This window comes from Pseudopipra pipra, chromosome 1 (genome assembly GCF_036250125.1).
Source record: "Pseudopipra pipra isolate bDixPip1 chromosome 1, bDixPip1.hap1, whole genome shotgun sequence".
Lineage (NCBI taxonomy): Eukaryota > Metazoa > Chordata > Aves > Passeriformes > Pipridae > Pseudopipra > Pseudopipra pipra.
The window spans coordinates 13,390,009-13,417,035 of NC_087549.1; the positions used below are offsets into that span (position 1 = coordinate 13,390,009).

At 41.9% G+C, this 27,027-nt stretch overlaps 1 protein-coding gene across 2 annotated transcripts in view; it reads right to left on the reverse strand.

Moving 5' to 3' along the window:
• DEPTOR (DEP domain containing MTOR interacting protein) overlaps window positions 1-17,986 on the reverse strand; it is a 74,750-nt gene extending 56,764 nt beyond the window's left edge. The window contains exons 1-2 of one of the 2 annotated variants that reach the window (XM_064645921.1): window positions 17,690-17,986; window positions 17,428-17,523 (exon numbers count right to left, since the gene is read on the reverse strand). In XM_064645921.1, coding sequence (XP_064501991.1) covers window positions 17,428-17,513 — 86 coding nt within the window. In that variant the 5' untranslated portion in view covers window positions 17,514-17,523; window positions 17,690-17,986. Of the gene's footprint in view, window positions 1-17,427; window positions 17,658-17,689 lie in introns of those variants that run through there. The other variant, XM_064645931.1, reaches the window with a different exon arrangement.
• Between the last annotated feature and the right edge of the window lie 9,041 nt (window positions 17,987-27,027).

Genomic DNA, 27,027 nt, shown 5'->3' on the forward strand with positions numbered 1-27,027 from the left:
AATGCTTCATACTGCAGTAATATCCCAACTGCTTTTACCAAGTGTTTTCCATCGCTACACAAAACTCTTATCCAAATACTGTGCTGTGTAATCATGAACGACATCAAGCACAGAGAGTCAGTACCTGACAGGTAATAAAAGGAGTAATAAAATACTTAGTGTTATGTACTATTGTCAACAAACATGATTTTATATTGAGGCTACAACTCAAGGACTTTTTACTCATTTCCCACAAATATGTAGGTTCACCTTAAAATGAATGTAGATTCAATACTATTTCAATATACAGTAGGCTGTATTAAAACCATCAAACTTTGTTTATCTCTTTCCATTCTAAATTAATATTTTACTTTTTTAATCTTTAGTGTAATTGCATTACTGGAATTTATTTTTATTTTGAAGGAAGCTGTGATAGCTTTAAGTGGAAAAGTACTCACTAAAAAAAGGCATTCTGTATTGAATTTCTTTTTTAAAGAAATCTTACAGCATTGTGGCACTGATTCATTTTTTTTACCTCCTACAGCTGGCATTACCACAATATGCAGGATGTTACACTGACAGAAGACGTGATGCAAGACAGTTCTTTTCACTGTCTTCCAAAAGTTGTTGAAATCCAGTGGTTGACCACTAAACTGCAAAATAAAACTGGGATTGATTCAAATTTTTAAACACTTAAAGTAAGTGTTCCATCTGACTGGAATACCTAGAGGTATTAAATTAATTGTGCATAATTAATTGTGCATAAATAGAAATGGAGGAACAGGTAAGACTATAAAATGTAAGGCTCTGCACTAACAACAAAATGCTTTGCTGAAAACTGGAAACTCAGAGGCTGAAAGCAACAGAGAGTAAGAAATAATTGAATATGCTGTAGTGAAACTTGCACTGACAACAGGCTGAAAACAGGCAGAGACCATATAAAAACCAAAGTCAACCTTAGGTTGTATTAACTGAGATGTTTCCAGAAATGATGTGAAGTCCAGTTGCTCATGTCATTGTATATGATACTACAGAACATCATCTAAATATTGTGTTTGGTTTATGCCATGTCATTCCAGAACAATGAGCTCAAATAGATGCAATGATGTAGAGCTACTCTAGTATGAGAAATGATGAGCCAGTCTCATGACCAGAGAGAAAAAGATACTGGCTTGGGAGTCTGGCCTTATCTAGACAGAAAATGAGAAGAAGAGAATTGCTGTTGATAATCTTTCAAATGAGCTGAAAGAAGAGAGCAAGAAAAGCTATTTAAGAGATGCTGAGAGAATGTAAGAACTAGACAAAGTTTTGAAGAAAAATTTTCTAATTGTTACTTACGACAAGAACTGAAATGACTTTCAGAGGACTGTAATAAATATATTGAAGGATTAAGTGTTATAATATTCTGCAGAAGACCTTCCAGTCTAATGTTTTATAATTACATGATTTACACTGCTATCTGCAAACGATCTTGGGAATACTACAGGAAGAAAGAGTATCAGAGGCTGGCCTTTGAAAGTACCATACCAAGACTCACAGCCTTTCTAAAGTCCTGGTTCATGTCAGCTGCAAAAAACAAAAGTTCAAATGCTGCCTATATTAAAACATTTGCTGTTTATATTAAAGCTTTTATTAAAAGTACATATGCAGATATACATTCTTTGTCTGTTTGCCAAAGCTCAGGAGCTGTAGGTATAACGAGAGATGTCCACATTTCTGAGCATGCTTCCTTGCTTTTGCCACAGGGTATTCCTTGTTTTTCATTTTTACTGTGCACACACGCAACAGTCCTTATGTGGCTGACTGGAAGGACAGGGATTAACCGGCCAGTCATTATCATACAGTCAACACCAAACTAGGGGCATGTTTTCCTCCAACATATGAAGGAAATCCTACAACCCTTGAGACATACAACTGTGTCAAGACATGGCTGAGGATGTGCTGTGAGGAAACCCCATCAGCTGGGTAACAGCATGCAGAGAGGCCAAGGGTCTGCTCTGTTTCCTTGCTAAATCAAAGTGTAGAAGCCAGGAGGAACTGCAATGGCAGAGGATCCCTCTGCCAGCTCCACAGCCCACTCTGCATTTCACCCTTGGCTGAAGTCTCTACACGTCTGCACTCAGCTGGCTTTCCTGCCTGCACGTGCAACATCCACTCATCCTGTTGAGATCCAGATCACCAGGTTCGCAGGAACCTCCAGCCTCTAATCTGAGATCTTGTGAAGCTACCACAAAGAACCTGTCTACATAGTCATAGTCACCTTGGTCTTTTTAGCCTGGAATTTGTCTAATTTTATATAGTAGCATATGATTTTATTTTATTTATTGAAATAATATAGAGTATGCAATTATTAAAATGAAAAAATCAAAATAGGATAGAAGCCTAAATAGAATGATGTTACAGGTTTTTGGAGTTTCCTTAAGTTGCCTTGTTTGCTTAAGAAAAACATTGAGAGTAAAATATAAGCCAGTATGACCTTCACAGTCAGCTGGAGGCAACAAATCAGTGTAATCCTAATTAACATTCTGGTCATTTATACTTGTTCTTCTTAAAGAGAATCCTGTAATATCCAATAAGGTTTCACTGCAAATGCCAAACAAAAAAGAAGAAATAAATCACCATCTAGAGATGAAAAAATGAAAAATGTCTTGGAAATCTATTGATTGCCCCAGACTACACTGAATGAGTTCCAAATGCATCTATGCAAATGGTAACAATGATTTTACTCAACAATTTTGCAACATAACACTACTGTATTCATTGTTTAAACACAGAAAGGATTGCTTTCTGACACAAACATTTTAATGACAAAACCTCACCCTATCTGCTTTAAATCTCTTTCTTTATCTAGGTCATACAAACACGTAACATGAAGAATTATGGCATATGAATTTAAGGGGATTATGTAATGGCATGAAGTTGCTCACTGACTAAATTCCGGTAGGCTAATGAAGAACTTTATCATTAAGGAAAATGTATTAATAAAAATCCTAGTTAAATACCAATTCTATTTCAAAGATTTTCCTTTTGTAAAAATATAGCCTGAGGATGGTTTTGTTTGATTAGCTCAGCATTTTTCTACACCTCATATATGACATGAACAGATACACAGCTGTGGCATAACCACTCTTTATGAATAGTTTCTTTCTGTCAGGGTGCTATCAAGGATCTTGTCTTGTTTGATTAGGCCTTGTCAAACACTCACAAGTAGATAACTTTGAAAAGATAAATATTACAGAAGCAGTCTTCCTCTGCTCTTAAGATTAAATGGAAATTTTCCTTTAAAATAATAAATAAATCCACAAGGACCCCAAAGAAATTCTGTTGCTCTACTGAACATCTTGCTCCCATTGCTGAGCACATGTTTGCCATTTCTCTTTCTAGGCAAAATTCTCTCTCCAACATGCAGAAAGGTCAGTGAACAGGTATTTATGTACTCTGACAATAAATTCAAACTGTGACTTCTTACTGCTTTAATAACTCAGAACATGCACCCTGACCCTTATTCACCAAGTAATGGCATCAGCTTTATGTACGCATCAGCCTAAGTAGAATGCTGCTGGATTTAGATTACAACAATATGGTTATGTTCACAACATACTCCAAACTTTGTCTCGGGCCCCAACTTGAATCCAAAACATATGTTGCACAGACAGTTAGAGATAGGCTTTAGACGGGTAACAGGACAAGAGGACCTGAGTGGTTCAGACTCAGATATTCACCTATCATCGGTATAAATGGCCCAACACTGTGAGTTAATCCAATTCATTTACTCAAGACAAGCCCTGACATAACCTGTCCTCAAGAAAGGCAAGATCTGTAGGAGCTTGGCTATGGTTGCTCTTCAAATGCTTTCAACAAGCACAGGTGGGCAGGCAGACCACAAGTGCTTCTTGTTGGAGCTGCCCAGACATATGGATACCAGAGCACGTGCCAAGGTTTCGTCCATTATTCACCCTGACTTTCAGAGCACAGTACAGTGCTAATTAGGTCTTAATTTGAATGTAGCCAAAATGAGCTTTATGAATGTTGAACTACAGCATCATAGAATCACAGAAATATTTATCTTGGAATATACTTTTAAGATCATTGAGTCCAACCCTTAACCTAGCACTGCCAAGTCCATTATTAAACCATGTCCCCAAGTGCCACATCTACACATCTTTTAAATACCTCCAACAGCGGCAACTTTATCACTTCCTTGGGTAGCCCATTCCAATGCTTGACAACAATTTCCATGAAGAAATTTTTCCCAATATCCCATCTAAACCTCCTCTGGTGCGACTTGAGGCCATTTCCTCTTGCCCTGTCACTTGTTACTTGAAAGAAGAGACTGCCATTCACCTGGCTACAACCTCCTTTCAGGTAGTTGTATACACTGATAAGGTCTCCTCTGAGCCTCCCCTTCTCCAAGACAAACAATCCCAGCTCCCTCAGTCACTCCTCATCGGACTTGTGCTCCAGACCCTTTACCAGCTTCACTGCCCTTCTCTGGACATGCTCCAGCACCTCAATGTGCTTCTGGTAGTGAGGGGCCCAAAACTGGACACAAAATTTGAGGTGTGGCCTCTCCAGTGCTGAGTACAGGGGGACAACCATTTCCCTACTCCTGCTATTTCTGATACAAGCCAGAATGCCCCCACAGCCTTCTTGGCACACTGCTGGCTCATGTTCAGCTGGCTGTCAACCAGCACCCCCAAGTCCTTCTCCAATGGGCAGTTTTCCAGCCACTCATTTCCAAGCCTGTAGCATTGCATGGGGTTGTTGTGACCAGAATGCAGGACCTGGCACTTGGGCCTTGTTGTACCTCATAAAATTGCCCTCGGCCCATTGATCCAGCCTGATCAAATTCCTCTGCAGGGCCCTCCTACCCCCTGGCAGATCAACACTTCTGCCCAACTTGGTATCATTTGCAAACTGACTAAGGTTGCCCTCTATCCCCTTGTCCAGATTGTCCATAGAGATCAGAAGATTTCAGTCCATATGTAAGTAAGCTGTGCATATATGAACTGCTGAAACTGCAAAAGGTTTGTGGTCACTAAAGACATGAAACCACTGATCAAGAAAGGCCAACACCTTTTGGTGCCTTTTCCTACAGGTTTGTCACTCTCTGAGGTCAAATACTGATATTTTACATAAAGACATGTGCTATCTACACTTTTTAGCCTGCAAGCAAAATTTCACAATTTCCAGTCCACAGGAACTTGTCTTTAGCCAGTATATGTTAAAATAAGGTTTTCATTCCATGTTTATTGTGCTTCTCTTGAATAGTTTATGCAACCTTTTTTTCTTCCTCCTTTGGCCCAATAATGTGTTTCCCAAGAGTACTGTTGTTACTGGCCTCATGCAAACTCAGATGTTCCATATTCATCAGTAAAGAAAGCAATACAGAGTACAAACATATTTCATGTGAAATTATGTAGGATATGCTGTTTCAGCTGGTGTTGATTTACAGATTCAACCACAAAAAAAGTCATATGAAGTTCTTAATATATTATATTGGAGCAGCTCTAGCCCCTCTGTAACCGAACAAAGTGAATGAAAGCAATTATCTTCCAATCACCCATATTTGATTCCTTACAGTAGGACCAAAGTACAGCACCTGGAAAAACCACCACTTCATAGATAACTTAAATGGCTGGATTTTCCCCCATTATGAAATATTTTTAAAGGATCTAGGCCTTGCAACATTGTGATAAAGCACAACAGCATACAGAGAAAGCAAAAATCCCATTGTTTTGTGTGTGCTGAAAGAAATGTTATTATTTTTAACAAGGTGGGATTATGGTTGGGTACATGCTTGATTTAATTATGTCTTTGATCGCATCTGTAAAGACAAGGGAATATATCTCATTACATTCCAAATGGATTACAGGATGAGACATGCCACTCCAAGGGAGGAAAGTGTTAACATTTCAAACACTTTCTTCTCCCTCAACACATGACTGAAAGCCCTCTTTCCACAAGCAAAGTTGGAGCTGCAGGACCATGCACAGGAACCTGCGCACACAAATGAACTCTGAAAGCGGTCCCTTTGTGCACAGTGTGAGAGGATCTAGATGGCTCAATCCATCTTTAGCAACACTGGGCAGGCAGAGAGAACAGGGAAGCAGGTGGCTGTCCCTGAGATTACTGTTCCTCATGTAATGCCAACACTACACAGCCAGCAGGATTTCTGGCACTGTGACCTACTGGCCTTCCAGCATGTATTACTCTGTACAATGTCTCCAATCTTTTCTCTATTCTCATCCTTCAGGGACTGTTATAAACCCACCATGTCCTAACCATTTGTACTTTGGTTTCTGTCCCCCAAGTTCTTAAGAAATGAATCTACAGATAACCTTACAGACACCTTAAAAAGCAATCTTGGTGGTCGGAAGAGTTGTGATGTTGGCATCTCATGAATCTCACATGATTTGGGGTGAAATCCTGGCCTAACTTAAGACAGTGAGGTCAAGGGAGTCAGGCTGTCACCTTCAAATCTTCCTAAAAATCTCAGCTGAAATAGAGATATTTCAAAAGTTCTTAGACATTCATTTGGGAATGGATACATTTCTCATCCTTAAATTTGCTTGAAAAGCTGGACAATGTAAGAGCGATCAGTGGTACAAACTAACTTATCTGATTTTGCACTGAAGTAGTTAAAAGGCATTCTTAGAAGCCCTGCCACCAATTCCACTGACCAGACAATAATACCTGGTTATCAGCCAGTAACAAAAAGTTGATAATATTAGCCACCATAGCTTAAAGAAGACATCACACTCTGCCTTCATGAAATATGCAACTGGAAGGGATCTCTAGAGGTCATCTGGTCCAACCTATACTGAAAGTATATCCAGTTAGTACAAGTTGCTCAGGGTCATGTCCAGGCAAGATTTTAATACTTCAGAGCTTCTCTGGGCCCCCATTCTGATTTTTGACTTACCCTTATGGTGAATAATTCTTTCCAAATATCTAATTAGAAAGACCCTTGCAAACTTGGACTATTGCCTCTTGCACCATCCCTGTGCACCTCAGAAAAGACTCTCTCCCCTTTTGCCTACATCTCATTTTAGTAGTTGCAACCAGCAGTAAGATCCCTCCAAGCCTTTTCTTCTCTAGGCTGAGCAGACCCAGCCCTCAGCAGTTCCTTGTACATCACTTGCTCCAGCCCAACCCTACCCTGAGAGCCAGCCTTCCTTGGGGCTTGCTTCTTGTATGAAGACACCTTTTTCCTATCTATTTTAGAGAGTTGCATAATTTTGCATAAATTACAGACAAAGAAATAAATCTTATTAAAATAAGTATCTAATAAATTTTGCTTTATTTTTTCTATTTGGTGGGCTTTTGAGAACCCCCTTTCATTGCCTCATCTAACTAGACATGCATAGTATGATACCAATGGCTCCTATTCTCATCACAGAGATGTACTTATTAACCTAATTTAACCTCATCTATTTCTGCCATTTCCCAAAAGACTTTAAAGGTCTGAGTTTGTCCAAATGCTATAAGTTTTGAAAATACTTTAATTGTCCGAGACAAGTCTTTAGGCTTCTAGACCCAAATCACTCTCAAAATGGTATTTGTATGATCTCTTTTGGGATTTGTACATGATAATGCTACTTTGAGCTTCTTCCCATCACAATCTCCCTCTGTCTGCACTGACCAAGCAGCAATTTAGCAGTTTAAGCTAGGACTTACTCTTTCTACATCTTAGAAAAAAAAAAATTAATTTCAGTTAGAGGAAAGTATAAGTTAATTACATCCTGAGCATCAGGAAACAATTAATAGCTTTCTATTATATCACCCTGATTTCTATGCTATACAAACAATTATATGCTACTGCAGAAAAGGATGTATGATTATCAAGACAAGGATCTTTTCTGAAAAAAATGAAAGGAAATTTTTCTACCACTGACAATCAGCACTATAAATAATGCTTAGCTAATATCTTTTCAAAATTCATTTCCATTATTTGCAATGCTAACTCTGAGTGATGCGTCGGCTGCGTGTTGTCAGATTCTCCTTCCAAAGAGGATAACTGTAAACAAATGTTGGACTCTGATTCCTCAGATAAGCACTCACAAATTCAGGTTCCTGTGAATATTTAGTAATACTCACCGGAATTAAATTAAAAATCATTGTTTTTACTAACCATATTGTAATCATGCCTTGCATTTGGTTTGCCTCTTGAATCAGAGCTGAGACTGGCTTGTGAAAACACAAAGGAATACACAGGCTTGCTTTAAGAAGCCCCAGTGCTTTGAAGACATAGGCCGCAATGTGAAGAGCAACGGATATGACACACAAAAACTTCTTTCAGCTGCCAATAAACTCATTTGGCCTGATATGCAAGAAAGTGGTGCAGACACAGAGCCAGCAGATTGTACAACAGCTCAGCTGAACACTAATGGAAACACTACAGAAAACACCCATTTTGGCAACAGCACTTAGTGTGAGAAGCAAGGGAACAAACCCACGCAAACCTCCACAATGCCAAGTCAAAGGCTACCGTGCTAAATGGCCTCTGTGTTACTGGGGGTGGGACAATCTTCCAAAACCAGGTACAGAATACAAGGCTTGTAAAGGATAAATATGATAGTGGTGTTTATCAGCAGAAAAACCTTGGTCTCCAGAGATTCCTCACACAATACCCCTTCCAGGACAGCTAAACCTCTCCCCCAGAACAAGTTCTGTTCCACGCTCTCCTTCCCTATTATTTTCCACTTCAAGGCTTCTTCTTGATGCTGTCCTTGACAAACATCATCTTGGAGGGATAGTTGCCACAGGTTTTGATCAGAATAAGTGTCCATCTCCCCGATTCCTTCTACTGCCTCCTCCTCTTCTGCCACAACAAATGCAGTATTACTGTACTTCACTTTCAAGCTCCCATCTTTGCTATCGCCATCTCTTAGGTATGTTGGCTTTTGCTCTGACCAGCCATTTAGTTACAATTTTGTAATTTGGGTTTTTATCTTCAAGTGAGCATCTCTGTGCTTGCTGCCTTAATACAGGAGGCACCCTCAACCAAACAGCCACAGGGTTGTCTGGATGGAGTCACTCAAATCTCGCCCAGCATTGCTATGATCTCTACCAAACACCTGACATGTAAACAAGGGTCAGGCAGGGGAAGAATGGATGAAAGGGGTGAGAAGGGGCTCCTGGACTGGTAGAGCTGTACTTTAATATCAGAAATTGATTCCCTGAGAAGTCAATCTCACTGTGGGGTCCTCCAGTAAAACGTGGGGTCTGTGGAGCTCCTCACTCCCTGACCCCAGGCCAGCTGACCTTACCTGTTACACTGCCATTGGTGCTGGTTTGACATGACAATAACCTGTGTGAGCTCCCCAGACTGCTCATCTTGAGCTCAGACACTCACCAGCCAAGCAGCAGGATCCTCAGTCCAAAGGAATTGGGCTGCTCTTTTCTGCAGCAGAAGCTAGACAGATCAGCTCAACATCGCTGTAAAACCCACAGCATGACCTACCCCTGAGGCAGGTCAAAAAACTCTCATCTCCCTGCAAACTCCTGTGACACAGCTGCAGTAGCTCAGGTACTCACCTACACAATTCAAGGAAACGGGCAATTACAGCCTTGCTACGTGAAAACCCACTTCTATATTCGCTCTGAATTAGCAAGCCAAACCAGGAACACTTTACAATTATTCCGAACTTCACCTTTGGGATCTGAATGCATTTACTGGATTGAGGCACTGCTAAGACACAAACTATGAAGACTATAAAAGGCTGATAATTAGGTCGGGGTTGAATTCTGAAGTAGTGCTGTCACATTGGTAGCACTGGGATATGCTGGTCATACAAATTACATGGTAAAAATTTCAAAACATATGAAATGTCAGTATTTGTACCTCCATTCATGCACAATACCATGATAAGAGCGCAGAAGTAAAGGTAAAAGCCTTGAAAAAGAAAAAGGCTTGGCAAATTGCAAACTTAGTTTCTGTTCCTGTCAGGTAACAATACGTGCATTGGGCATCTAAACTCAACATGATTTTTATAGTCTGGTTTCTACTGGAGTCTGAAATTTTTAAATGGGAATCCAGCAAATTAAGCCCTGGAGAGATTGCCAAGCAAACCCAGCAGTGGGTTTGCTGCCACTATTTCCCTCTCCCTGTCCTTGACATGTGTTTCTGCTGGCTCCTTCACCCCAGTGCTGGCACTGGTCTGACTTCATGCTGAACCTGTTTAGAAAGTTAAATTTTTCTTATTTGGCTTCAGCTGCTTCAGTTCCCTGAACTTCTGATCCCAGACGAACACCAGTGCAAAGTGCAAGGGAAGAGATAAGAACAGGGCAGAGGCAGCCTGCGGTTGGATCCGCTGTATCAGTAAACCACAGCCTTAAACTGTACGTGCTTCAGTGACATGGGGGAAGCCAGGACCCACTTCTCCCCCTGTACTTCTTCAGAAAAAGCTTTTATGTGGTCATGTGGTAAATTGGTTTGTAAAACTGACCCAACTGAAATACCAGCCTTCCAAAAGCCCTGCTGATCACTCCCCTGGTGCAGGTCACCATATAGTGATGGGTCCAGAGGTGCTTAAGCCAGTCCAATGAGGGGAAGGACAGGGGTGGGAACCAGGAGGCAGAAACACCTATTTAATTCTGGTGGTTTATACATTAAAATTACTTAAAATATATGGTTTATATGTCCTGATCTTGCTTAAGGAAACAAACCAACAACCCATGATTAACACACGAAGTGCATCCTTCCCTCAACAAATGTCAGTGGTTCTGCTGAGACTTAAAGCTTTGTAGTTTCTGTCTTTATTAACATTTAGAGCCTCAACACAGTTCTTCAAGGACCAAACCTGATTACCTCTTGCTTCTTCCCCAGCCTTTCATCCCCTTTGCCAGTTCTTCATCAGTTTAACCTCTTCCCACATAAGTATATTTTGGAGAGATGACTGGCCTTGAACATATAAAAAAGGTGTCTTTGAGTTAGCAAAAGGACTCATACAGGTCTGCTCTGCCAGGATGACAGAGGCAAGAGAGTTAACAGAACCATAATACAACAGTTATGAAAACAAAAAGCAGAAACTCAGGAGGATCTGGAGCCTCAGGATGGAATGTCTCTTTCTGAGAGCACACCCTAAGCCCAGAGCTACCACCAAGCCTGCACTCAGTGCCTGGAAACTTAGTGACAGGATGAAGAAGCCTATGTCAGGAACTTAGATGGACTGCAGATAGGTTAATATTTGCTGCTGTGACATCATCTTTCATTTTTTTAAGTTCTACATCACAGAAAGCACTGAAATTCTGTGAGTTTTACAGAATTTACAGTTTGACTTCAAAAAGTACTGGAGTCTACAGATACAAGAAATACCTCAATGAAAATGAGATATACTGATTCCTCTCTAGTCTTTGTCCATCTATCCACTAGTGAAAGCTGTTTGACCTTCCTCGTGGCTTCAGCCTGTTCTCTCACTTTACCAATGTGACTTTGGAGGGAGAAAAGTGCAGATCCTTTCCTGGACACAGTATCCAGAGCTCTCTATCCATCCTGGTACACAAAATATCCTTTCTGCATCTCCACACTTTGGAGTTATTTTTCTCTGTGCTTTCCAGATGCCACTCTTGGGGTCAGTGACTGACCTCCCAAACCAGAAATCCCAATCCTGACAGTCCCACTTTGGTGGCTTCACATAGATCATCCCTCACCGTCCAGAACCCATCAGTGCTGTAAGAAACCACTACCAACTTCAGCCAAGATTCCTGTTGCAAGGGCTTCATTCTTCTTCAGAGCATACAGTGGCTCCCTGTTGGGACCTGATAAATAGCTCAGATTCCAAGGCACTATTGCTACACAAACAGTAAATAATAATGGCAAGTGATAGGAGGACTTCTCTGTCATGGTGCCAGCCTAAAGCCACTACTCCCACAGAAGCAGGGATCATGAAGTAAAGGCAAACTTAGACTGATTTTGGCATATTCATTCTGCCGTCCCTGCATGAGCATCAACATGGAAACAAGTTTCCTTCACTTCTTCATAGGCAGCTACTCTAACATAAAATGAGTAAAAAATATTCTTGCATGTGCTACACACATCAGCTTGCCTTGCACTGCATCTTCATTTCTAGAAATGTTGAATAGCCACAATTTTACTGAAAAACATGAGAAACTGAGATTCCTGGATCAGGAATCATGTATATACATGGGACTTGTCATTAGAATTAGTATAAATGGGCAAGATTGAAACACATGAGAGGGTGCATCAAGTATCAAAGATTCTAGAAAAAAAAATAACATAAATTTCAGAAACACATGCTTTTTATAAAATTATAATAATTTATACTAATTAAAATATATAATTGAAAGTGTTGTGATAGGGTAGAGTTAGTGGGAAATCTTGATTTCAGAGCATTTCATTTTGAAGCTTTACCAACCTTCACTTTGAAACCTTTTCTTTCAGTGTATCACTCTGATGGAACCTCACAGAGAAGATTGCCAATTTTTTGGTTACTTGAGTTTGGAAAACAAATTGATGAAAATTAAATTATTTGAACAGAGGATCCTGGAGCACTCTATTTCACAGAAATCTGATGATACAGTTTCCTGTGTTCTATCCACTGTGAGGAAGTCAGCAGACAAGGGCTTTCTCAAGTGAGACAACTGAAAACTACTTTTTTCAGGGCTAGTTTTGAACCCAATCAGTATCTCTTGGCTAAGGGAAATGGAATTACTGGTGAAGAACTAAGGAGGTTGCAAGAAAAAGATGCATGGGGTACAAAAACATATCATCCCCTTAGGTGGAAGTACAATATTGAGTTGGCTCAGGCAGATTACAAAATCTCATCCTAATGAATTCTGTCTCTTCAAATGTCATAAACATTTGTTTAATATCTGAAGATCTGTCAGGAGCTGATGAGAAGAAGTGCCCTCTAGACAGTTGTATATCTCAAATCCTTAGAGTGCCAATACACTTTCAATCCTACCATCATGAAAAAAAGTTGACTATTTATTGCTCAGAGTAAAAAAAAAGTTACGGATCTGTAGATCCATGACTCTGAAAGTTATGCACTCCATTTTGTGTTCTTAAAGTGATAATGTTCTAGTGAAAACTGGTTTGGTCTTACAGCTTCAAAATTTGTAGCTGTTTACCAGGTAAAACATCTTTTGTAAGACAAAACTCATAAAACAAACTCTGATAAAAAGGCAAACAAATTTCTGTTGAATCATATCTTGACTTTTCTCTCTTTTGAAAGTATGAAAAATCTCTAAGAAACATGCTTCATATTTCCTCAAGCAGAAAGAAAGACCATGCTGAATTATAAGAACTATTCTATCAAAATCATTGGCTCATCTAACAAGTCTCATAATTATTTACTCAACTATTTAACAGACGTGTGAATTGGAAAGGTGTTGCTTCTTGTAAAAGCTGGTGATAAAGAGTCTGCAGAGACATTAAGTGTCATTCAAGTTACACATACTATAGAACTGCACTATATTTACAGTGGCAATTTCTGATTTAAAAAAAAAAAAGGCAAAAAATAAGTAATTCTTTCAATATTGCTGTTTGGTCAACTGAAGGCTGAAGACCCCTGAATTACCAGGCACATTTTCTGCAAAAAATGTATCTCTTGGGAGATATACAAGATTTTGATGACAAGCTGACATCAAGAAACAATTAGCAGATAAGGAAGATTTCAGACACCCCTAACTTGTAAGACAGGCAGCCAGCATGTATATCAAAACATGCCCACTGAAACTGCTTTTGGTTGCCAGAGGGCAAGATCAGCTCTAATCAAGTTAATACTCCAACCCAGCGAGAGATAATACTTTAATCCTTCTGCCAAACAGTGCTGAAATGGGCACAACCTGTTGCCTTCAACGAGGAGGGAAATGAGCTTGGAATTGCTCTGCTTCTGATAAAATTCTTATCAACTTCAGTAGTGTCGTTTTATGTTCTCATTATTACGCTTCTAACAATGACTATCCAAAGCACTAAGGATGTGACACCTTTCTTCAGGCACTCCCAGCAAGGCCAAGGAAGCCCAGGGACATTCATTTACCAGGGTTGTACCAGGCAGGGATTTGCAGGCAGGGATGTAGCAGGATGGAGGCTTCAAAGGGCTCTCCCTGTTTCAAGGAAGCTGAAAGCCCCATGATCCTCTCAAGCACTGCTTGCAGTTTCTTCAGGAGACAGTTCCATACTCATTACTTCCATCTCTTCCTCAAAAGAGAGTGCACCACTGAGCAGCTACAGGGTCTCTGAATCTGCAGCAGAACAGAGGAAGAGCTGGGGTTTTGGATGGTTGGAGCTCTTAGGCAGCCAGAGCCCCTGCAGTTTGTCCTTGCAGGGTCATCAGTGCCTGCAAAGCCCACAGCCTGATCATGCCCACCCCAGCCCTCACCTTGCTCTTCCTACTTTCTCCATGGCAGCAGAAACTGCCAAAGGATCTGTTCTGATATGTACCACTCAAAATTCAAAAGCTTGCCAGGACCCAAACTTCAGAACTCCTCACTTTAAAGAAAATGTTTCTATTAAGCAGAGGTAGAATTATACATTTGCTCAGACAGCTGCTGTGTATAGAGGCAAAGGACACTATTGGATGTAAAACTTTAACATATTAGCTAAAATATACCACCCATGGACCAGTATTTACATCATAGCCTATGCCAGCAGCCAGCTTCCTGGGTGCCAGCTGACATAGCACACCTCTGGGCAGAGCTCCTGAGCTCACAAAGGTGAAACACACATCACAAGAAACCAAGGGACAGGAACAAGGAGAAGGAAAAAACCTCTTTGGCCTCTTCCTTTCCCTCCCCTAACCACTGTGCCTAGGGAGGGGAAAGGGACATGGGGCTTCCATCCCCACCACCGGCATTGCCAGTGTGCAAAGCCAGGCTTGCCAAGGTGCGTCTCAAACAGCTTTAGCCCTCACTACATCAAGTCCTTGCCAGAGAGGGACAGATGTGCAAGAGGCCACAGGAACGAGAGCTATGAGGCAATGCATGAGGCTGGGGCGAGATCCGCAGTAGGTACTTTGTAAGGAATTTAAATTAAGCAGCTCTGGCAAGTATTTAGATACACGTGCTGTTTGGTCTAGTACAAGTGTGCTTTAAATACCTACATTTGGTTGGGTTTGTGTAACACTATGCTCACAGTTTCACTTTACACTTTTACTCCGAAGTTATGTATCCATCTTGCAGTATGCAACACTTGATCACATGCACTTTCACCCAAATACACACATAAGCACCTGTCTGGCTGCATCACTCCCTCTGGGGGCTAATCTTGCAGTTGTAAGCATCACTAAGAATAGAGTACAGTATGTTTCCTTGAGTGCATGTGTGTGCTGGTTTTCTATCATCTGTTTGCCTGCCCCAAAGGCTGCTGATATAGCCTGTCTTTGATCCTGAAAACCTGCCACATTTTCATTATACACTTATCTTGGACAGGAAAAGCAAAACTTCTTAGTGGGGTTGGCTAAAACTTGTCTACTGGCCAGTTTTCTATCACTTATTTTGTGGCTTTTATTGCCTAGAGAACTGAAGAAAACTAACTCTTTGCATAGAGTGTCCCAACAGAGAAACAAAACAAACTTAATAAAAAATTGGGGGAAGATAAGACAGTTTTTACAATACAGTTACAGCTCACTCAACAAGTCACTGCTACGCAAATGCGAGATTTTGCCTCTTCTCCACCACCTCTTGTTCTTGGTCCTGGCTTCACATTGCCACCACCTATCTTCTGGGGGTTCTGGAAGTCAGCAGATCAGAAAACTAACCTACCCACCTGATCACCACATTGGATCTGTTTTCAAGAAGTGCAAGAAGTACATGAGCAGGCACAAGGGAAGAGATGGGGCTACACTACTGGGGAGTAGGAAAAGGAGCGGATCCTCCTATTCAGCAGTAGCCAGACATTATGCACAGACTTGATCATGTACCCACAGTCCCAGCATATTTAGGACACATCTTACAGATTTGCAAAGGAATGTCCATAGGTAACCTCACAGGATGGCAAATAATTATTCTGTACCTGCAGATCACCCTGCCCCAAAAAATCACCATGTTTCATGACCTTAATAAATAAAATTACAAATATCATCCTTCATTGCAATACTAACGAGCTGATTCTAGAACCCAGATTTGTTGATGTTTCCTCAGTCTTCTCCTTAGGGAAAGATTCCAAAGTTTTTGTTCTTACATTTAACTATGAGGTATACAGAAAGATTAATATGATCTCCATAAAAATTTTGTATTAACTTTAATCCTTCAACTTCTAGGAACCACGGGATTCTCATTTGGCACTTGGATGCAAAACTTTGCACCAAGTCCACCATGCAGAGCCTGTGCCAGTGCACTCTTGTCATCCTAGGTTTCACTTCAGGCTACTTTGAAGCTGAATCTCAAGCTTGGAGCAGACACTGGTGTGTACCAGAGCCAGAGGATCAAAACAACATTTACTTCCCAACCACGCGTATTACAAGCTGTCAATGCTCCTTACCTCGTGAATGCAACAGTAACAGTATCTGTACTAGCAGCAATGATGGCACCTTCCAAATCAAGGAACATTTCTATCACTTTGCAGTGTTTGTCAGGCATTTGAGCAAAAAGATTTTAAAAAAGTAGATCAAAAAGGCAAAAAATATTCAAGCAAAAACTACTAGGAAAATATTTTTACAATCTCCTTCTAGTTAATTGTACAACATAATATAATGGGAAATTTCTTCCTCAATCACAAGATGTTTCATCACCAAACTGAAAGCATTAAAATTTATTTTTCTCCTCTCTAGTGTATGTGTACAGCCGGCACACTAAATACATCACACAAGTTAAAAATTAACTGAGTCAGGCATTTTTGTTCAAGGTTCCTGTGCTGCACACAACTCCAGTCACAAAGCACTGTTAATTACTGCTGGCACTGACAGTAGGGATCCCCTTCCATCTGCTGGGACCAGCTGATCCAAAATAAAAACAAGCCCTCGGAGTAAGGCGCAGCTCTGCGAGGTCAGCGCCCGGCGCCGCTGCCAGCGCCGGTCCGCACCGGGGCTGTGCGGGAGCGGTGCCTTACGCTCGGCTGGGCTCCCTGTGGGGTGCTCAGACACTTTATCGCTTATGGTATCTTCGGGGGTTTTAATCTTTAAAGACGCCACACTCCTTCTGCATCGCTTGATGCCTTTAGTGACGCAGCAGCCTCTCCCCAGCCGCCTCCCGTTCCACACAGGGAAGCAAAGGTGCCCAAGGCAGAAGCGCTCTGGGCGGTGCTTTACCTCCCTGGGCTCACAGCACTGGCTGCGGCCCCCTTGTCCTGCTCGCTGCTGGAAGCGGGGCCGGAGCCCCGGGATGCGATGGAAGCAGGGCAGGTGCTCCGGTGCAAGGAAAGCCCGCGGGGACAGACCCTCGCCCTCCGACCCGCAATCCCCCCTCCCCAGCCTCGCCGTCAGCGGGGCTGCTGCTAACCCCGGGTACTCGTCCCCGGCAAAGCGGGAGGAAGGCACCGCTTACCGGAGCTGCTCGCCGGTGAGCAGGACCTCGGCCATGTGCTCCAGCTCCGCCGCTTTCTGCTGCATGCTGCTCATGCCCTCCTCCATCGCCGCCGGCCTGCGGGCACAGCACCGCCGGGTGAGGGGGGACCGGGCACCCGCCGCCCCCGGGACGCGCCGCCCCCGCCGGCAGCTCCGGGGCTCCTCCCGCCCGGCCCCGGCGGCCGCAGAGCTCGTCCAGGGGTGGGAGGCAGCGACTGCCACCCCCCGCCGCTTCGGCTCACCTGAGCGGGTCAGGTCACTTTCCCCTCGGCAGGCTCGGATCCCTCCTGCCGCTTCCCGTGTTATTGTGTCACTGGCAGGCGGAGAAACACATGGCTGCAGCCGCCGCCGCCGCAGCCGGGCTCGCCGAGGCAGCAGCGTCCCCCCCCGGCTGTCACACGGCAGGGTCGGCGCTGCCCCCGCGGGAAAGGGCCGGATCCCCGCTGGGGGCTGCGAGACAGGCGGCTGCTGCCGCGCCGCTCCTCTCCTCCAGCCCGACCGGGGAGGCAGGAGACGGCTGGAGGCACAGCGCTCCCCACCCGTGGTTCCCTTCCCGCGGGTGCAAAGTCCCCGGACCTCCCTCTGGCACGGGGCTGCCGGGAGCACAGACTGCACGGAGGGGCAGCGCTCGGGAGAAGCCGAGCCGGCTACGCGGGCGGGGATACCGCTGCCACCCGCCGAGGTACGCCGGGATGCGCCTTGGCAGTGACCCTTAGAGATGCAGCACGGGGCAGGTCGCAGAAAAGGAGCTGGTAGTCTGGGGTTTCACCCTAAAAAACTGCTACTGCCCTCCTGCTGTCCGCATTTCTGCTTATCTGCTACCCAGGGGTTATTTTCAGACGCTGGTCCCCTGCCCACCTCTACTCTTTGTCTCCAGGTGACAGAGGATGCAGAATTCTTGAGAGTAGAGGAACATTTAGTCCGGGCAATGGGAAGTAAATTGCAAGATCATGAACACTGTTCGTCAACATTTTTGATGGGGTAAAAAAAACCCAGTCTTTTTCCAAAAAAAAAAAAAAATCAAGAGGAACCATCATCTGCGGTGGTTCAACCATGGTTTTCATTTACAAACACATGCGATACCTTGATTGTCTACTCATAGCCTTTATTTCTGCCTACACATACTCTGTGTGCATGGAAATTGCTTCTACTTTAGCAGAACTTGCAATACTGTCATCGAATCAAGACCAAAACGATAATTTCACAACCACAAGAGGAACTAAAAGGGAACCAGGTGAACCTGGTAGTAACTAGACTGCAGACAACAAGAAGTAGGTGATTCTTTGCACGGCCCATAGCAGACTTGCGGTATTTTTTACCAAAAGGGGCTCTGGATGTCAAAGAATGGACTTGGAATCAAGGCAAAAAAATACTTGGAAAAAAATCTACAGGGGGTTACTAAGCAGACAGCAGTCACCTCCAGCTCAGGAAATTCTCTGTTCTAAAAATATTTGCCTCACAAGGCTACACAAATGTCACTTGTATGACATTTCATATATGCTTTCCCCGCTGTTCCCTATGCATCTGTTTATAGACACTGAGATCAATTCAGGACTAGATGGACCTTTGGTTCAATCCAGTGGAGTCCTTTTAATGAGCATCTTTGCGGGTCTCAAAGACAACTAGAGATCCATGGATGACGAAGGGGGAAAAATTCCATCTGCCTTTGTTTCATTTGTGGAATGGGCCAGGGAGAGAGAACACCTTAGGACTGTAAGCACTACACCTTGAGATTACTTTCTGTGAATTTGGAGGACATGCATTTAATCTGAATACTTGCAAACAGCCTCTAATTCCACTCATATTACAAATATACAAAGTACAGATTCACAGAACTGGAAGTAAAAAGGGAATTGAAACAACCATCTCATCTGACCTTATTTTTAGCACAATGAATGTACAGAGTAATTTTTACCAAGCACTTTATCACATGATTGAAAGAAAGACAATTTCTTGTGAATGTACATGGCAAACCATTTCTGGGTAAGTCATTGTCTCTATTACCTGGGTTTGGCTAATTTCAGCCATTCACTGCCGCTAAAGGAGATACACTGTTCTTCCAGGCTCTGGCAGCACAATCTGCAATGCGTCTTATGCTAGTTTTCACAGTTTTAGGACCCCTGCTTGCTGCAATTCAATTCACTAAATAGGCAGAAGCATACCAGAAAGTGGAGAATTTCTTCTGAGCCAGTGAGCAGAGCTGTACAGATGGTCATAGGGTGCAATGAGCACCAGAGCTGACACTAAGGTGGAGTAGACCTTGGCAGCTTGAAACACGAACAAAAGAGGTGGAAAAGGGAGAAGAAGCTGTCTTTGTGCAGTGACAAGGTATCATGACAGGATGATTGTGGAACTGCCTGAAATCTGTATCTTTCCTTGCAGTCTTGCAACTTGGAAAATGTAGGCCAGTGCAATCTCCTGTACTGAATTATTTAATGATTATAGACAACCATGTTGGCCTTTGCACACTGATATCCCATTTTTAATTTGTTCCATATGTTCTCAATGAAATTTCTTACAGTTATCCTGAAAGGAGGGAATGGGGTATCAGTCATCCCAAGCCTGGTGTCACGCAAAAAAATGGTTAATTAACATAACCTTGAAGGATCATGTTTCAGTCAAGAGCCAGTAAAAAGCTACACAAAATAACTTGGTTAGATGTTTATATCTTGTTTTTAATGTACAGACTGCTAGAGGACACCAAGTCTAGCAAAAGATTAGGTTGTCTTGACCCTCCCTCCCAAGGGAGATTGGTCATGAAGACTAAGTGGCTTCTCTAAGAGGTGGGACAGCATGTGCAGACTTTGAAATCCTGACAGCAAGGAGGAAAGACATCCCTCTAAGGTAACCCCCAGGAAGTAGATTAATTTCTTCTTTCAGATATAGGATCAATTTTAGAAGTTGGTGCCTATTTTAGATATGAATACGTGAGTTTTACCTTAGCATGGCTGAAGTTAAGTGAGATGAAGGTAGCTAGCCAACAGTTGGCATTCCTCAACCAAAAACATGACAGATCTTTGAGCTGGAGTCCTGGGACACTTCAAAACTCATCCTCCACAACTTCAAGAGAGTAACAAAAGCTACACAGGTCTGAAGAGTTGGCACCACAGGTATGAGGGGAAGCTCAAGTGTCTTCCAATGACTCTTGACGATGCTAGCAGCTCTCTGGCATGTAGTAAGGTATAAAGCACACTCGAACCACCAAGGACAAAATGCCATGTGGAACATCATGCATGAATAGGCACATTGTACCAGAGTACTGGGTTTAGAAAACATGTTAGCAAATTGTACAAACTTTCTTATCTCATTTAGTAAATACCCAAGTGGTGAAACACTAGATGTTTACATTGAGAAATAAGAATATTGCTTTCACTACTTTAAAGACTATTGCATCTGTAGCCAACATTTTGACTCGATAAATTAACCTGAGATTTGCTAAATCAATTCTTTAGTCTCACAAATTTTCTGCGAGCTTATTTTAACACGAGACATCCACACGAAAGAATTACCAATATTCATGTGTATACTTCTCATTTCTCCTACAGCCTTGTTCTTAACTCCCATATAAGGTTGTTTGTCTTTTCTTTGCTGGGATGACTAGGGCTTTTTAAACAGGAAAAGGACACACATGCAAAAGATGGTGAAGCACTTCAGGGACAAAAGGCATTAGCAGGTGAACTGTCCAATGGGTTAACAGCTTTGTTTTCCCTAACATCCTTTGTATAAGAGACAGCATTATGTAAACATCAAATTTTAAAATACCTGGTCCTTCTCTTTACTGAGGAAGACAAATACCAAATGATTTTTGGCTTTTAAGTTGACCTTTCATTTAAGTAGCTCTTGCAACACTCATGGAAAATTAGTGTGGAGGGTTTTTTCTATATTCCCATGCTTATTTGCAAAAAGAACTCACTTGTCTTTGTGTTTCAATTGGCTGACTTCCTTAGCACTAGAGGCCTGGCAAGGGGAACCATAGGAACTACCAGGTATTGTCCAATCTCCCCTCCTCTTTTCAGGCTATGGACAATAGTGCTTCCCATTCATGGCAATGCACAGATTACATTCATTTCTGCTCTTAAGTTTGAACAATTTAAGTTATCTGCTGGGAACTGCTCAGAAGAATCAGTGCTTGTGTGATTCAAAAGACTGAATGCATCTGGCCAAGCTAATTTTAGTCTTGTGATAAACCACAGGAAAAGTTAGTAAGTTTTCAAAAAAAAAAAAAGGCATGTTTTAAACTTCTCTTTTTCTGTTATAGCATCCAAGTTCCTGCAAAAGCCACCATGGTGAGATAACAGGAGGAATTTTTCACAATCTGTCCAACTTTTCAGCAGACTCATATCTGTTTAGATTCTTACATTTCATGTGTCACTGGCCTGGTAGTTGTTATAATAGTGAGCTGAAGTGCAGAGCAAAAGGCCTTTTGATCCTGAGATACGCAGAGACAATCTGAAAGGGGCTTTCTAAGCCTGTCCTTATGCAGCTTTTCCATTTTGCATTAAATGTTCAGACACTCACTAGGCCAGACAGAGATAGCAAGATTCCTGTGCAGACTGACAGCTAAAGCACAGCTAGGAGATGGGTACATGTTTTAGTGCTTGCTCCTGTGAACAGATAAATATTTTATAGAAACAAGCAGCTTCAATAAGATAAAAGATCAGAAATTCACATCAGATCAGTAACCCAAATAGTTCCAGTTGACATTATGCTCTGTTAAACCAGCATCTTGCACTACCCAATGCATGATGCCAAGTCCCCCTACTTAATTACACCTGGAATGTTTTCTAATTCCTCTTACTTCATATATTCATTTGTTTTGCAATAACTTCTAATTTTGAGCATCATAAAAATATTTATATGTCAAAAAGCACCTGTAAACCTGTCTGAAGCCTCAGACTTATATTTGAGCATTTTATGTGTATTTCTAGTAGTTCTTTTATTTGTTTGTTTTCTCTTTATTTCATCCTGCAATCAACCAATAGCAGTTATGAACTCATTCAGCCAAAGTTACGTCTACATCCTATCCTTCGTATGTTTAATCCTAGATTGGTGTAGTATCTAGCTTCATGCATGGACTGGGAGCTGTCAGTCAGCTGGGAAGCGTGAATAAGACCTGAAAAGGAACTGCTTTCTAAAACACTTCTCAAGTGTGAAGACAACATATTCTAGCTGTGGCAAAAGCCAGTTTCTTAAGCTGTTCCCCAGCCATATCTGTATTAATGCACTCTGATGTCTGGTCGCAAGATCTAAAATGTTTGCTCAAACCACTGTGGCTTGAACTGATGGTTTGACACTGAGTTGTGATCAGCCCTGAACACTTAGGTTTGGGGTATTTTTCTCCTTTGGGAGGCAACACCTAAGAGCTGAGATTCAGTCTAAGATACCTCATTGTCTTACTTGTCCTTTGCTATCTATTCCTGCTTCTCAGCCCAAGTTTCTGTTGACTATTGCTCTTTCCACACTGCCCACAATGGAGCGCACATTGCCTTAGGTGATCTGGCTCTTCCGTTTCCTGGGGTGAGCACCACAACCAGGGTTTGGGGTAGGTGGTGGGTGCAAAAACACAGTGCGCATGAGTCTGGCGATATGTGGTTCTGGTGGCAGGAACACATGCAGTTTGACAGATGCCAAACAGCTGCTTTTATGAGACACAGAATCATAGTACTGACATAGACTGATGAGGCTTTTAACAAAAGAAAAATAGTCTTTGTCAAACAGTACGCTGCAAAGCAGAGGTTTCAGTCTCTCTCCTTAACCACGTCCCATCCTGTCATTAGGGGAGGTTGTGCAGCACACAGAGACATCCCGCGGCTGAGAAACACCCGCTGCTCCTCCAGCTGACAGACCTGTCTGGAGCACATTGTCATTGTGCCACCATTGCTGTGAGACATTGGAAACACTACAAACTAATGGCATCACTCAGCTCCACTGGGATAATCACCACGAGCAGCTACTCTGGCTCGCCCAGCTCTTGTCTGCTCATGTCCGCATAAAGAACTGCTCCCAGTAGATATGTGTTTAATTGCTCTGCCACCCTGTGGTCCTTTCAAGAATTTAAGTATGAAAATGCCTATTAGAAAATTGTTGTGAACTGATGCAAGAAAGCAAAAGACTGTTAAATTAAGCTAATGGTAATTTTATAAGGGAATAATCTTTACACAATACAGTCTTTGCACACAATTAATAACACAAATATACTTGACTCCATCATTATTTTCCCTCCACAATGAACACCAAAAATAACTACCTAATCTAGCAAAATGAAAAATTAAAGTCAGTAAAACACTGGATAATTCAATATTCTCTTCTACATTGAACTGTTTGTCTGGAACTCCCTGGGTTCCGAAAATATTTCTATTCTAGGTCTCTTAGAGTGCTGAAGTATGGAGATAAACTCGGTAGAACATGATTCAGAAGAACACATAATCAGAATCTGCATTGTGCTGAGATATAGCAAAATGATTGGCTATGACCAGTCCATTTATTGAACAAAAGAGAAGGTATTTTTAGTGCTATTGAGAACCAGAATTCTTCATGGAGAAAGTTCTGCTGCAGCTCTGCATCAGGGAAACTGGATGCTGAAGGAACTGTTGGAAGGAGGCACCAACAGACAGAACTGGGATGAAGCAGAAACATATCAAGGTTTTCTCATAAGAACAAATTTGGGTTTCTTGAAATAGAGAATCTGGTAACTGTTGGCAAGGGCTGAACTGTAGTGGGAACACTGTTCTGCTCTCAACACCTCAGCAGAAAAAAAGCATCAGAAAATCAGTCTGTAGTTGTTGTGCCCAAGAAGAAAATTTCACTAAGGTGTATTTGCCCAGGGAAGAGGGGTGAAATGAGGATAAAAAGGTACAGGAAAGATCAGTAAAGAGAAAAGGATTGGAGACAAAAGCATCCCACTAAGAACAGAAGTAGGACTTGAGCTGAAGGAAACAGAGGGAAAGAAGCTGGAACAGCAGCAACAAAGCCAGGCTGAGGTAGGAGGCAGAAGGAATAAATTGTCTTTGTGATGTCTCTCAGAGCTTTTCCCCTCTGTATTACACTGGCTTCACAGTGAGACGCTGCCTGTCTCCACAGCAACTGTCAGAGAGACAAGACCTTCCCTCCCTCTCTGCACTGACTCCTCTCTCTGGAGAGGAGCCCTCCAAATTGCCACTCTCCTATGACATCAATGCAAAAAACTCATCTGGAAGCATCTCAGAAGACCCACTTACTGCACATGGGGGATGCACATGACCACCATGGAGTAGGATCAGCTACATCTGTGTTTTTTCTATAACCCAATTGGGCAGACCCCAGCACCCACTCCTCCAGGAACAGAACTTGCATAGAATTTTTAATTAAAGCTTTCTAAGTTTTTTCATTGCCTTTGATGTTTCTCTCATTCAAATTATTAAATCTGGGAGGAAAACTCATTTAGCTCACCAAAGAGGGGCCTGAAAGGCAGCATGTCCCCTTGTGCCTCACACAGCATCTCTTCTGAAGCAGTTCATGATGAGAGCAGCCTCATCACCCACTTACCGAACAATTTCCCAAGGAAAGGTAATTCTGTTAGGTAAGGTCCATGCCAAAACTGAAGACCCAATCTCCAACACTTAGATGGGAGAAGATGAGAGGACAAGGATCTCACCTAATTGTACAGGCAGTGAATTTGTTTTTCTGAGTCAAGAGTGATTGATTGAGTCAAGATCTGAGAGGCCAAAACATCCAGTGAATGGAAAGTTACTTCTGTTGTCCCATTTATAACTCACCACATGATGTCTAATTGTTCAGCATCTCAAGGCATTGATAGCCCTTGTGATATACTACTACTCATTGCTCACAGAGGTGTAAGAAAAAAATTCCAGCTACTCATTGACACAGTGATTATAATGGAAAAATGTTTGTCCTCATGACAAACTCTAGTATTTAGCAGCAGGAGAAAAAAATACAGATGGTTAGGATCTTCACAGCAAAATATCAAAAATATAATAGATGTGGAATCATTAATGCTTTAGGCATAGGCCCTAGTAATACCTGATGAAGGGGGTAGATGGAAATCTTCAGAACAAAATGTTTCCTGCGGAGGTGCCTGCAGAGTTTTTTCCACTTTCGCGTCAGGTTGATAGTTTGGGGCTAAAAAGGGCATGGGACTAGAAGGGCTCCTAGTTATATTGGGGAGCAGGATGAGAAGGGTACAGCCTGCTCATCGTTTCAGCACCGGGAGGAAAGTTGAGAATGACAAAATCGAGATGAAGGGGTAATCCTTGGATAGTTACAACCTGGGATCTCATTCATCATGACTGAGAGTGAGACGAGAAGGCCCTACAAGCAGAAACAAGAGAAACAACTGGAATTTAACAGAATCAGATATTTGTTCTGCAGTTTATAGTTCATTCTAACATTAGGTTTGTTGGACAGAATTTTTATTACGTGTTCATTTGTATTGTTGGGTTTTTTTCCCTATGTAAGACTTCTGCTCTTTTTGTTACATAAGTTTTTCCTATATTGGCTCCTTCCCTTTGAGTTTTCACCCTGCTTTTTTCACTGTGATTCTCCTGCATCAATCTACTCCTTCATTGTATTCTCACAAATAGAATACTTGATGCGTCTTCCTGTTTGTTTTGGGTTTTTTTTTAATATTTTGCATAACGTGGCTATGGTTCTCATATTAATTTGACAAATCTATTTTTTTTTAGATTCATACAGAATGTATAGGTATTTAGTTTGCTGGGATATATTTGTAATGCATATCCCTAGCAATGCCTCAAAAAATAATAATAATGTAACTAAAAAAAACTCAGTTTCTGAAGTTACTACTGTGCAGATTAATAGCTAATCGATAACTGAAATGATGTGATAACTTGTCAGACGACACATACTGATATTTAGGATGTCACTATTAATAAGATGTCCAGATTGAGCCTTGAAAATAGCCACAAAACACTCCACACAATATTTAAAAAACTACGTTTAATTGCATTTATCTCATGTAACTCCTACATATTAATGGCAACACTGTTTTAAATAATTTTAGCAGTCGGTGTTTTATGTGATTAAAGTTTAGGGCCCACAGTAAAATATTGCTGTTAATTCTGCCAACTAACAAAATCAGTTGAGTCTGAATCACAGGTTTGGTTGTGGTAGAAGCACTCTGGAGATCTATCCAGAAAATGATGTACAGGGAGCAAAAGATTTTCATGATGTACTCATGTATGAAATAACATGACTGCCTGACATAAACTCTGAATCTAAAAGGGACCATGTCACTTTAATTAATACATTCTTGAAAAAAATATCCTGCTCTTTCATGACAAAGAGAAGAGACATCATAGCACCTTTCCACCCACTGCACCAGTGTTTACACTGTGAGGACATGCTGTTTAGCCACGAATGTCCTGTCTGACTAGCTGAGAATGGGAGAAGCCATAACTGCAGACTGGGTACCTGCTTGTTCAGCTTTACTCCACCTGTCATGAAATCAGTGTGGTATGACTGATCCTCTGGCTTTGTTTGCAATTACACCCGCGGTCCTTGCAGAGAAATAACATAACAATGAAACAGGTATCTAAACACTAGTTATTTCATAAGCATTGGG